The sequence below is a fragment of the Cicer arietinum genome, chromosome 8 (assembly GCF_000331145.2).
Source record: "Cicer arietinum cultivar CDC Frontier isolate Library 1 chromosome 8, Cicar.CDCFrontier_v2.0, whole genome shotgun sequence".
NCBI classification, from domain to species: domain Eukaryota; kingdom Viridiplantae; phylum Streptophyta; class Magnoliopsida; order Fabales; family Fabaceae; genus Cicer; species Cicer arietinum.
In genome coordinates this window covers 1,493,327-1,506,415 of record NC_021167.2, presented here as the reverse complement: position 1 = coordinate 1,506,415, position 13,089 = coordinate 1,493,327, and the positions used below count along the sequence as shown (strand labels likewise).

Genomic DNA, 13,089 nt, shown 5'->3' with positions numbered 1-13,089 from the left:
CACATCAAATTTGTTTTTGTTAAAGTCTAATAAATCAGTTTTTGGTGTTCATTACTTAGAATTTAGAAAAAGAGAAAGAAAAAAAAAAAATAGAGATAGAGTTTCTTGATAATGAATCATTCAGGAGGTGAAAGTGATCATAACAGAACAGCAATTGAAATTACCAAGGACAAAAATGGAATTGACCAAGTGATTCTTCGAAACATTCGAGGAGCTTCAGCAACGGTTAGATAAATTTTTGTTAACGCTTTGAAGTAACTCACACACCCTTTTGAATTTGATTGATGAAATTAGCGTGTGTGTGCTTTTGATCAGGTTAGCTTGCATGGAGGACAAGTTCTTTCATGGAAAACAGAACGTGGTGAAGAGTTATTGTTTACTAGTTCTAAGGTAAATGAGGTTTTATTTTTTATTTATTTTATGTAAGTTATTTCTCAACAATTACCAATTAGTAGTAACCTTATTTTTGTTTGTAAAATGTAAAAATTTCTAAGACATTTTTCTCTCTTTTTTAATTAGGCAATCTTTAGTCCTCCCAAACCAGTACGAGGAGGAATTCCAATCTGTTTTCCACAGGTAATTTTAGATAGTATTTCTATTTAACACTTGAATTACATAAATCGTAAGAATTATGAAAAGCTGATACTGTTTAAGTTTGTTGACAATTAATATTATTTTACAATTTACCCTTTTGAAGAAAGAATTAGTTGATGTTTACATATAGTATTTAGTGAATGTTACATAACATAGTTAAGGTAAATCTTATAAAAAGGACAAAAATCTCTAGATAATCTTATATTTAGGAGTATAGGTAGATAATATAAGACATTGGTGAAATGTTTGCAGTTTGGAAACCGAGGAACACTAGAGCAACATGGATTTGCAAGGAATAAGATATGGGTTATTGATCAAAATCCTCCACCTCTTCCCAATGATTCCAATGGAAAAGCTTGCATTGACTTGTTGCTCAAACCATCCGAAGATGATATGAAACTATGGCCACATAGGTGAGGGCTTTAATGTCTTCTATACTTTACTAACATTGAATCTGTGGAGCTGAAAATAACTCAGATGATATATATAACTAAAAATGAATTGTATCCAAGAAAGTAGTCTTGAGATTTTTGGATGAAATACTTTTATGTACTAATAGAGTCACATGTATCTTGAGATTGTTGGATGAGAATATTTTATGTACTGTTTTCTAAACTGTTTTATTCAGCTTCGAGTTTCGCCTAAGGGTCTGTTTGGCAGCAGATGGACGTTTGAACTTGATATCTCGCATCAGGAATGTCAATGGCAAGCCTTTCAGTTTCTCCTTTGCATTTCATACATATTTCTCCATCTCTGATATCAGGTTTTTGTGCTATTCCACCAATTCCAACATTAGATCAATATGTATCAGGACTAAATTTTCCACACAAGTCCTTATGTTCAATTTTAATTTTTATTGAGTTGCAAATCTTTGAATAAGCTTAAGTTATTAAGTTAACCTTAACCTGTGCTGATTATTGACAGTGAAGTGAGGGTAGAAGGGTTGGAAACTCTTGACTACCTCGATAACTTATGCCAGAAGGAACGCTTCACCGAACAAGGAGATGCTTTGACATTTGAATCTGAGGTGAGGCAATTGATGATGATTTTCATACAAGTTCAATTACTCAAGAAAGCTTGAGATTTTATTTCCTGTCATATGTTAGGTCGATCGAGTGTATCTCGATTCTTGCAATACGGTAGCTGTTCTTGATCACGAAAGGAAGCGCACATTTGTGATACGAAAGGAAGGTCTTCAGGATGTTGGTAAGTGTCTATAATTGGTAGCAACTAAAAACACTTCAAACTCAAAATACTATAATTGGAAATCTCATCTCATTTCATTACAGAAACAATATAACTAAAACTAACCATCCATGTAAATTTTAACATTGCATAGTTGTTTGGAATCCTTGGGAGAAAAAATCAAAGTCAATAGTGGATTTAGGGGATGAAGAGTACAAGCATATGCTCTGCGTGGACGGTGCAGCAGTTGAAAAACCGATAACTTTAAAACCAGGCGAAGAATGGACGGGCCGCTTGGAGCTCTCTGTTGTCCCTTCTACATGACTTCAATGTGCAAACTGAAAGCAAATACTAACAAAAATAAACTACCAAGCATTGGTTATTGTTTTAACAAATCTTGCAGCCTAAAAATCATAATAAGAGGGGACTTCATATCAAAGACGGTGGAATGTGAATTTAAATATTTCTCAAAAGGAAGGGCATGTAACTGAAGTAGAGAGATACATGTGTTATGTTCAAGATCAACCACTTTTCCGAGATATGCATCTAATTGATGTACATGAAGTGGAAGCAGTTAACTTAAGAAAGAAATATCATGAACATTTCTTCTTCTATGTTGTGTTTTGCAGTTAACTTAAGAAAGAAAGAAATACACTTTTCTTCTTCTATGTTGTGTTTTGCATTTTAATATAAACATTTAAGTCATGTACATGAAATTGTTTTAGTTAACTTTTTTTATAAAAAATTGGCAGGCACCAAAGTTCTACAAATACTCCTGTCTTGTTTTCTCATTTTCCTTTTAGAGTTACAACGGTAGGAATTTGATCAATGACCATGGTTAACGAACCAAATTTCTTCAATCATAAGAAGCTTATGACTTGTTTTCTCTTGCTTTTGTGTTGTGAAAGCATATAATATGGGACATTAAACTCATGGAAGTTTCTTTTCTGAGTCCATCAGCTGGGAAAGTATTCATCCAAGGGGTGTCAAATTTCGAGTGTTGTATGAGTGTTGGACACAATAGCAATCCACCTAATCTCACATATGTTAGTTTTATTGTGATGCAAAAATTAACTTCGAATGAAATACTTTTGAAAAATTAAGTTTAGATAAAAAGTTATTTAAAGATAAAAGATTTGCATTCGGATAAATTCACCTATAAATTGAATTCGAAGAAAAAATTTAATATTAAAAATGACTATATAAATTAGGTGAGACCTATGATGTCTTTGAAAAAATTTGTAAATAATTAATCCATCACCCCTAATAAAAATTAATCTCATAAGCAAATGTATAAGCGGTATCCATAAACTCATGTTTACTCCACAATTCTTGAAAGGTAATCAAGAAAAAACTTAAAAATTATAAATCTCATAAGTAAATAAGAATTATGTTAGAGATAATAGCAATTATTTTCAAAAATACCTAAATATAAATAATCTATTTTAATTGAAGTGTATGTTTGATTTCACAAAATAACATCGCAGTTTTATAAAAACTCTAAAGTATAATTTTTATCGAATTTACAACAAATCATCGTTATTTTATCCATCTCACTCGAATCTAAACATTACAAAAAAAAAAAATACTTTTAGCACTAATAAGAATCCAAAAATACAATCATGACATGAAAAGGACTTTCATATCAAGTAGTAGATTCTCTACTACTAGTATTTAGCAATGAGTTGGAGTTGAAAAGAAATACCAATTGTTTAATGATAAATTATTATGTCCTCTAATAAAGAATTTAGCCTCTACCAAAAAAATAATAAAATTCTCCTCATGGTTTGTACCTAAGAATCTAGAAAAAATAGTAATAATTTTGTTTTGAACTGTCACTGATAAACTGTTAAGAAGTGCCAGTCACATTTCAGTTACCTTACAATACACCACCATTGTTGGGGTTGTTAAAAAAGTGATGTGTTCGCCTCCAATAACCTATCTACTACATTATATTAACTGTTTCCTTTGTTGCATTGGATCCTACTTTTCACCTATCACCATGATTTCTCATTAATCATAACATGTACGTTTTTTCCTTTATAAATAAAACGCTTTTTCTTCATCTCCTTTCCAAAGTTGTAACGCTTTAGAGTACATTCTTTGGTCAGATCTATAATATAAAGAAGGTGGGAAAACACATTAAATAAATTAACTTACCACATGATAAATAACCATAAAAAGATTGAACTGCAACATCATCATGCTTTTACACCTTCACCATGCTTTTTCCGTTGACTTAAAAACTTACACAATTTCATTCTTTTTTCCATACCCTTTTTAGTTTTTCTTCTTTTCTTTTCATACATGAGGTAAAAATTGTATCTTTTTGTTTTTTTAAATTAACCCTTTAATAAAAAAACTAAACTTGTTTTTGTGTGTGCTTTGTGTGCAGTGTGAATGAACTGAAGTAGCAGGAACAACTCATTCTCAAATGGGGTATTTTCTTTATAGAATTTTTCTGTATTCCGTTTATTTGATTGGTTTGATAGTGTTTCAAGGAAATGCAGAACCTGTTGAAGACAAAAAAGCTTTATTAGAGTTTGTTAAAAAGTTACCTATTTCTAGAACTTTGAATTGGAATGTGAGTTCTTCTCCATGTACTAGTTGGAATGGTGTAACTTGTAGCAAAGATAAGTCTCAAATTGTAGCTATTGAATTGCCAAAAGTTGGATTTCATGGCACAATTCCTCCTAATACAATTAATAGCATCAAAGGGTTGCAAATATTGAACCTTAGATCCAACAATTTTATAGGTCCTTTACCTGATTTCTCTGTTTGGAAGAATCTATCTGTTGTAAATTTGTCTAATAACAATTTCACTGGCACCATTCCTTTATCACTTTCCAATTTGAGTCGCCTTGCTTGTTTGAATCTCGCAAACAACTCGCTATTCGGCGAAATCCCTGATATAAACTTGCCTTTGTTGCAACAACTGAACTTGTCTAACAACAATTTGCAAGGGGTTGTTCCTGTTTCTTTTCAGAGGTTTCCTAAGTCAGCATTTGTTGGAAACAATATTTCTCTTGGTACTTTTTTTCCTGTTACTTTACAATGTTACAAAAATTGTTCTAAGTCTCAGAAACATGTTGGAAGGCTTAGTGGAACAGTACTATTGGGAATTATTGTTGTTGGTGCTTTTCTATGTCTTGCAGCATTCATTGTTTTAATGTTTGTGTTGTGTTCTAAAAGGAAAGATGAAGATGCCTTTGATGGTAAGTTGATGAAAGGAGGAGAGATGTCTCCTGAAAAAATGGTATCGAGAAACCAAGATGCAAACAATAAGCTTTTTTTCTTTGAGGGATGTAACTATACCTTTGATTTGGAAGATTTATTAAGGGCTTCTGCTGAGGTACTTGGTAAGGGAACATTTGGTGCTGCATACAAGGCCATACTTGAGGATGCAACCACAGTTGTTGTGAAGAGGTTAAAGGAGGTAGCTGTTGGAAAAAAGGATTTTGAACAACACATGGATATTGTTGGAAGTCTTAAACATGAGAATGTGGTTGAGCTAAAGGCTTATTACTATTCCAAAGATGAGAAGCTGATTGTATATGACTACTACAATCAGGGTAGCATCTCTGCTTTGTTGCATGGTATGTGGCATAAATTTAATTTTTTATCTCACAAATTGCTTTTAAAATTAGTATTGATGATTATGATGCTCAATTGTTTAGAATCTTTTGCTTATCTTTTGTGCATGAATGTGGTTGTTTGTTACTTCTTGACTTTGAATGTATCATCAATATTGAAAGGAATGGTTGCTAGTCAGAATGTTGTCTCTTGATAACCTTCGTCTGACTCAAAAATCAGCTATGAGGAAATTAAGTAAATGGCATAAGATTAGGAATTTGGAATTTGGCTTTTTTGGCTATGTTGTAAGTTCCTATGTGATCTTTAGAGACATAGGAAGACCTAGAAAGACTATAAGAAAAACTATTAAGAAGGACTTAAGATGATTAATGAATTTGATAGAGATTTGATATAAGATAGAACATTATGGTACTGTTCGATCCATGTAGCTGACTCTACTTAGTGTGATAAGGCTTGGTTGTTGTTGTCATTGTAAGTTCCTATGCAAAAATATATCTTCTGTTTCTCTCTGGAGTAATGAGCATCTTCTATATTTGAATGCTAATCTGTGAAAAGTTCTAATTCATGTCAAACAAGTTGGAAACTCTTGTCTATAGGATGATATGGCAAGATCAAATTAATGAATAAATACTTATACTTAATCAGAAACAATGTGTCTTGAATATTTTACTTTAGTAAATACTACACATAGTACAACTATATTATTCTTTTGTGTATAAGCACCATTGCTTTCTGAAAATTTCAGGTAAAAGAGGAGAGGACAAGGTGCCTTTAGATTGGAATACTCGGATCAAAATAGCTTTAGGTGCTGCACGAGGCCTCGCTCATATCCATTCTGAAAATGGTGGGAAACTTATACACGGCAACGTCAAATCCTCAAATATCTTTCTCAACACAAAACAATATGGTTGTGTATCTGATCTTGGCCTAGCAACCATAATGAGCTCAGTCACCCAGCCCGTCTCACGAGCAGCTGGTTACCGAGCACCTGAAGTCACAGACACGAGGAAAGCGACACAGGCTTCAGATGTTTACAGCTTTGGCGTGGTGTTACTAGAACTTCTAACTGGAAAATCTCCTATCCACACAACTAGAGGTGATGAGATTATCCACCTTGTGAGATGGGTTCATTCAGTTGTGAGAGAAGAATGGACAGCTGAAGTATTTGACTTAGAGCTTATGAGATGTCCTAATATAGAAGAAGAGATGGTTGAGATGTTACAGATAGCCATGTCATGTGTTGTAAGGATGCATGATCAAAGACCTAAGATGTCAGAAATCGTATCGATGATTGAAAATGTAAGACAGATTGATATAGAGAATCGGCCATCGTCTGAAAACCAAGCTGAAAGTGAAACACAACACACATTCTCTCAATGTGATACTCCACCCTCTACCACAGAGTGAGGTGAATGATACAAAGTCTCTGCATTTGAGTGTATCTGAGAATGTTGTTCTCCAAACTATTAACAAGAGCATTCCTTGCTTTTACCCCAAAAATCCAAACTAATTTTACTGATTTTATATCATGGTATTTTTAATGCATGTAGACTCTAGAATATATTAAGGTGGTTTCTTCATTTATGTCTTGCTGATATTAAGCATTTGGTTCATAGGAAGCTTTATTTGGCAGTTGTTGTTTTGAGGACAAACATGCATGTTTCATGCCAATATCAACAGAAGTTGGTTCATTTTGTTTCAAATATTGAAGGACCATATGGCAACAAGCTTTAGAATGCATTTTTCTATGTTGTGACATTAAATGGTATTCTTCCAAAAACATTCATTCAACACTAAAAATGCATACATGAATTAATAAGTGTTGTAGGATAGGAGACTAACTGACATAACTTTAACTGCGAATATTAACTTTGTTTGAAAATCATATTGGTTATTTATCCACCTACAGTGCACATTAATTTTTGCCATACTTCATTACAGCCTGCAGTGCAATATCTCATTTACCTGCATCTTTTGTCAAGTGCTCACTCACTGAGTAATAAAAAGGAGTAGAGATATCATAAGCATAGAAAAGATACATCTTATTAAACATATTGAATTGAATTAATTGAAAAAATTATGAAAATGAATACTCTAATTATATAGTTTGTTTGTTTTTGTAAAACATTTTCTATTTCTATTTTCTAAAATTTGAGTTTATTTTATCTTTATGAGAGACTTTTGAAGTGAATAATTAATATGAAAAAAAGATGAAATAGTAGTTAATAAACATGAATATTAAAAAACTCATTAGTAGATCTTTGGACTGTGAATAAAGAATTGGCTAATTAGTACTTGGGGTGCCTTAACTTAATTTCAGTTAAGGTTTTAGTCTTTTATTTTTTATTTCTTTTTCTTCTTGATTTGGTCTTTTATTTTAATTTTAAGTGACAATTAAATTTTTTATGTTTTAAAGTGTAAACCACTTTATTATTTTTTTTACAAAAATTTAAAAATTCATCAAAATTTTCAAACAAAATCCATAAAATTAATTATCATTTTTAATATAACTTAAATTTTATCAAATTCATAACTTAAATCTTTAAATAAACTCATATTAAATAAATCTTCTGGCTGATTATGATTTTTGTTTTTTCTTTATATAGAACACAGGGAGCAATTTAATTCAATTGTGATTAGAGTTAATATGATGGTAAAAAAAAGTAAAGTCCTCAAATATACTCAAAGGCCAAAGGAAATATATTTATTTATTTTCTTACATCTCCATAATATTTCTTTAACATACAAAGATATCCATAAGATGCTTAACATAATCCAATGATGTACTGAAGAGAATCACCATGTAGAGGGGAATATAATTTGAAGTTCTATTGTGGAAAGAAAATATTATCCTTAAATATAAAAACACCCTTGATAAATTATTTTATCATATTTTATTGTATACTTCTCAAATTTTAACTATGCTAATTATTCTTTTACAAAAAAAACTTACTCTAGTCTTAAATATAATTAAAATATATTAATATTTGGTGGTTAAGATCTCAAATATTAACAAGTTTAACTATTTTACTCTATTTAAAGATCTCATTTCTAACATACCCCTATATTAAGTATCACTAATTTACATTATACTATATAATCACATACATTTAGAGACCAATGTAATTGTATATTTTAAATATTAAAATTATTTTCGTCGATATTCTTGCGATCAACACATCAATGATGTTCAATTGATATCACATGATTTATATTTTCAACGGAATATTTTAAACATTTAAGAAAAATATTATATTAAACTTTGACAGTCCAATTTCAATCTGACGAAAGTGATTGTGTGAATTAGTAATTTTTTCCAACTATGGAGAATCTGAATTCATGATGTTTTAAGCTTAATTGATTATATTTTGTGGTGCTATTTGATATGCTAGGTTTGAGCTCCAATTCGAGGTGATATGGTAGCATAGCAGAAGGTGCAGTTGGGGCACATGGTCACTTCTGCACAAAATTTATTAACCTCACTAATGGACAATCTATGTCGCTCCATTCACTTCCTGCACCACATGTTCCTACTCTTACCCCTAACAACTTTCATAAACCTTCAAATTTTATTTTATTTTATGGATCTCACACTAATCACTTACTCCCTCCATCCTTATATTTATTTTATATATAAATAGACTAAATTATTTTTTATGTTTAGATATGTTTTATTATTGATTTTTTATTAATTAATGTTATATCTAAAAATGATTAAAATTAATTTTTACTACTATATATTTAATATGATTATTTACACGGTTGAAGAAGAAAAAGCTTTCTTATTCTTTAGGAGCGTTTAGTAAGTTGGCATTTTCTATCCAATATGCAAATATCTCGATATCGTGAATGCATTGCTGGATCTTACTATGGTTCATGGCCTTTAGTGTGCAACTTTCCCCACGTGAAAATCCCAACATTTTTTTAATTACTTTTTTACCAACATTTTTTCTTAATTATTGAACGTACATAATTTGAATAACTCTGTTGGTAGATATTTTACTGTTCTTTCTATCTCATTTTAAATATGTTTTGCAAAAAAAAAAAACATTAATTTGATTGATTTTAATATAAAATAAATTTTATTTACTTTAATATTTTTATTAGTTTCAATTAGTATAGAAATTTATAAATTGATATACAATAAATAATAATATATTAGTAAAAATAATAATTAACATTGTATTATTAGTATTATAAAAGAATATTACCTTTGGTCTCATTTATAAAAGAAAAACATCAAAATCAATATATTCATTGGAGAAAGTAAATAATTTAATAAAAGAAAAATATAAGTGAGACACTTATTAAAAAAAGAGATAAAATAGTGTGAAATATCAACAAGACTGTGGTTTTAGTTACGGTGAATTTTAATGTTATTTTTTAGTAGGAGTACTAATTTCTTTAAAGTGTCTCGTAACACTACTAGCGAGACCCTTATTTGTATTGGTTTAATTTGAGACAATATGATAGTGCAATCAATGATAACATGAAACAAAGCACATCTTGGTCGAAGTGCTCATTGACTTCTATAGCAAAGAAAGAAACATATGAGTGAGGTTGATGTAAGAAAAGACAAGTACCGGAGCTTCTTCTTGTGTATTTTTGTGGCTCAAGGCACCATACTTGTTGAATCCAAATGTGCCTTGAAAAACGATGTTAATTGACTTCTGCTCTTCTCGGTGTATATACTCACTATACTAACGGCATTGCAATACCTTGGATATACTATTTATAAATAAAATTGAAAACCCCAAGGAACATACATGTATGTATGTATGATACAGCAACTTGTCATTGATTAATAATAGGTTTAGACGTACGGTCATGTCGTCTTCTTATAAAAATTGTCCAGCTTGCTCTCCAATTGTGTTTCTTTCTAATTTTTGTCATATTTGTGTTCACACAACTATATATTGTCAGTGAGCAATACCCAAGAAATCACAGGTAAAAGCTATAAATACTCTATTGAGATTTAGGAAGTATACCAAAAAATTTGTTTATAAAAAAAAAAGTCATTATAATTATTTTCTTTAGATTATTTGTTAAAGAAAAAATAAAAAGTTTGCATTAGTTTTTTTTAATAAATATCTTTTAAATACTTGTTAGTATTTTTTATTTAAAAAACCGTACAAACAAAGCTGTGAATGAGTGGAGGATGGTATTTAATTTATTATGATATTTGACGTGTCAACCTTTAAAAATAAAACTGAGATCGAGTGTTCGTTCTTCTACCATTTTTCTTAATGTTATCAACGTGATATTTAACTTTTGATCTACAAAATTTAGTGGCGGATTTTGAATCAAAATATTAAGATAGTCAACTTCTTAAACTTTGATTTTAATTGATAAATCTAAAGTATAATTTTAATGAATATAAAAAATTCGAAACAAACATCATTCAATTAATAAAAAATGAATTTTAGTTTTAAAAAAATAGGTTTTTTACGAAAAAATCTGAAACAAATATACTAAATATTATATATAAGAATTTTAAATTGTAAATTTACATAAATATATTGAAGAGAGATAGTAAATCAAAATTTGGTTAATATATTTAATAATTAAAAATTAGTTAAAATTTAAGTTGGAAATTTTATTTTATTTTAGAACTATAGTAGTTGTTTTTTGATTTTTTTTATAAATTCTTCCCTCTGATTTTTTTATAATAGACATCTAGATTATAATTTAGTCTACACAAAAATTGGGGCTTATTCTAATCTTAAAAATTTCGCATAATAAAAAAGTGCAATTTTAATAATTACAAAAATTGATTAAATAAGTTTTAGTCCATATCAATCCAATGAGGATCTACACATACCAATCTGCATGATAGACGTCATTTCTCATTTTGTTAGATTAATTCATGTAACATGAAAAAATGCACATATAGTATGTTATTTTCAATATTAGACTCAAACACATATCTCGACAACATAATCCAACAAACGTAATTCAACTTATAAAAATTATAACTCGTAAAATATACCGATTATAGAACCTAAAATTAAAACAACATATACCACAATATTTATATTAATTAATATATATATTAACCTATGTCATATCAGATCTAGTCGAAATTCATCACCGATTATCATATATCAAACCACACAAATCAAAATTATCTTAAGACTTATATAATTTATTTTTCAAATTTATTACAGTTAATAGTTATTCATTTTTCAATTTTGTTAACATATATATTATTTCTTATAAATTTTAACTACTTCTAAATGTTTAATCAAATTCCTACGTAAATTCATATGCAAATTTATATTAAAAGTTTTCATTTTCTTAAAATTATATGTAAATATGTGCCCATATCAAATAATTTGTACAATAAATCTAATTTAGTCTATATTAATTTTTATTTAAAAAAGAAGTGTTTTTTTTTTAAATCAATGAGAATTTTAGGATGGTCATGACCATTCTATATCCACAATTTATAAGATTAATGTGTACATTATAAACATATAAACATACTATGTTAGACCCAATTGAGTAAACTCCTTAACTATTGTTACATTCATAAGTCTTTATGCCTTTAATTATAATAATTAAGTAACCTGTTACTCTTTCCTAATTTACCTTATTTCTTTCTATTGGGAAAGTACAGTGCAACGGGCATTTCATATGTTTAAAAATTAAAATTAAAATTAAATAAATAGCATAAAAAAGAGATGAACGGTTACACACTAGAATTTGACCCACCGTTAACAGTTGTTGTTTAACATTAAAGGGAATGAACTCATTAATGTCGTAATTAATTGTATAACTAAATATTAATGCTTTTTTATTTTCAGTCAAAGTAGGTCCGATTCGATTCCACATATCTCACCACACGTGATTAAATTTGGATTGGTTTGCGCGTGTCACTTTTTTATTTGCTTCTACATGCGGATGCGGCTCCAGACAAATACCCATATTCTCAACTAACATTAATTTGTATATAAAAAAAAAAAGTAATTTTTGAAACCTCTTGTATGAATTAGAAATATTGATTTATAATTTATTAAAACCGTATTCAGTAAATGGTCAGAATTGGTCCGTTCAATGTATATAATGTAGTATAAAAATATAAGAGTACATGTCCCACTCCTTACACACACATAGAGACTTGAGTAGTATTTACCTTTCAGCGTTTGCTTCCATTTTCATCTCTCCCATTTTCACCAAGCAAGTACGTTACTACACTCTGTATTTTTTCTGATATTATCAGTCTTTCCGTTATTTTACCATTTGATAGCCATTCAAAGGACTTACCCAGCATTGTCAGTAGTGAGAGGAGAGGCAGAACACATAAAAAGTTCATCATGGTTTTAATTTCATTTAGGGAAAAAGAAACAGTGTTGAATTATTCAAACAGTGTTTTATTTTATTTTGAAAATTGAATTAATGAATTTATAATTAAAATGAATGTGTGTTGCCCCCACAAATACAATTAAGAAGGGTGAGTGATATCCCTTTCACTTTTTTGGTACATTCTGTCCCCTCAAGTTGCGGTGTTCTGCGCTCCCTCTCAGTCTTTTGCATTTGCATTTTTCCTCTCTTTTGTTTTCTCTCCTTTCTAATACATTCACTTCACTTTCCTTGCAATTGCTTGCTCCTCTCTTTTATTGCATAAATTCTTACAATACAAGTTTTGTTTTTTTGTCTCCCTATTAGTAGTACTATTAAGACGTGTCTATCTCTCTTTCTCTTTCTCTTTCTCTC

The 13,089-nt window shown here is 29.6% G+C and overlaps 2 protein-coding genes across 4 annotated transcripts; both read left to right on the top strand.

The window, feature by feature from the left end:
- Positions 1–6: 6 nt before the first annotated feature.
- On the top strand, positions 7–2,445 carry LOC101510208 (putative glucose-6-phosphate 1-epimerase). The gene is made up of 8 exons (XM_004511476.4): positions 7–225; positions 316–390; positions 520–576; positions 847–1,007; positions 1,223–1,357; positions 1,519–1,621; positions 1,701–1,800; positions 1,934–2,445. Exons 1-8 carry the CDS (start codon positions 112–114, stop codon positions 2,101–2,103), a joined length of 915 nt encoding a protein of 304 aa, XP_004511533.1. The 5' UTR covers positions 7–111; the 3' UTR covers positions 2,104–2,445.
- A 1,182-nt stretch (positions 2,446–3,627) lies between these two features.
- Positions 3,628–7,076, top strand: LOC101509686 (probable inactive receptor kinase At4g23740). Of its 3 annotated transcripts, none has more exons than XM_012718921.3 (3): positions 3,628–3,805; positions 4,175–5,375; positions 6,119–7,076. In XM_012718921.3, the coding sequence occupies exons 2-3, from the start codon at positions 4,214–4,216 to the stop codon at positions 6,778–6,780; spliced, it is 1,824 nt and encodes a 607-aa protein (XP_012574375.1). In that variant the 5' UTR covers positions 3,628–3,805; positions 4,175–4,213; the 3' UTR covers positions 6,781–7,076. The 3 variants fall into 3 exon arrangements, with proteins under 3 accessions (XP_012574375.1, XP_012574374.1, XP_004511531.1); XM_012718920.3 differs by having other exon boundaries at positions 3,628–3,908; XM_004511474.4 differs by lacking the exon at positions 3,628–3,805 and adding an exon at positions 3,931–4,091.
- Positions 7,077–13,089: the final 6,013 nt, after the last annotated feature.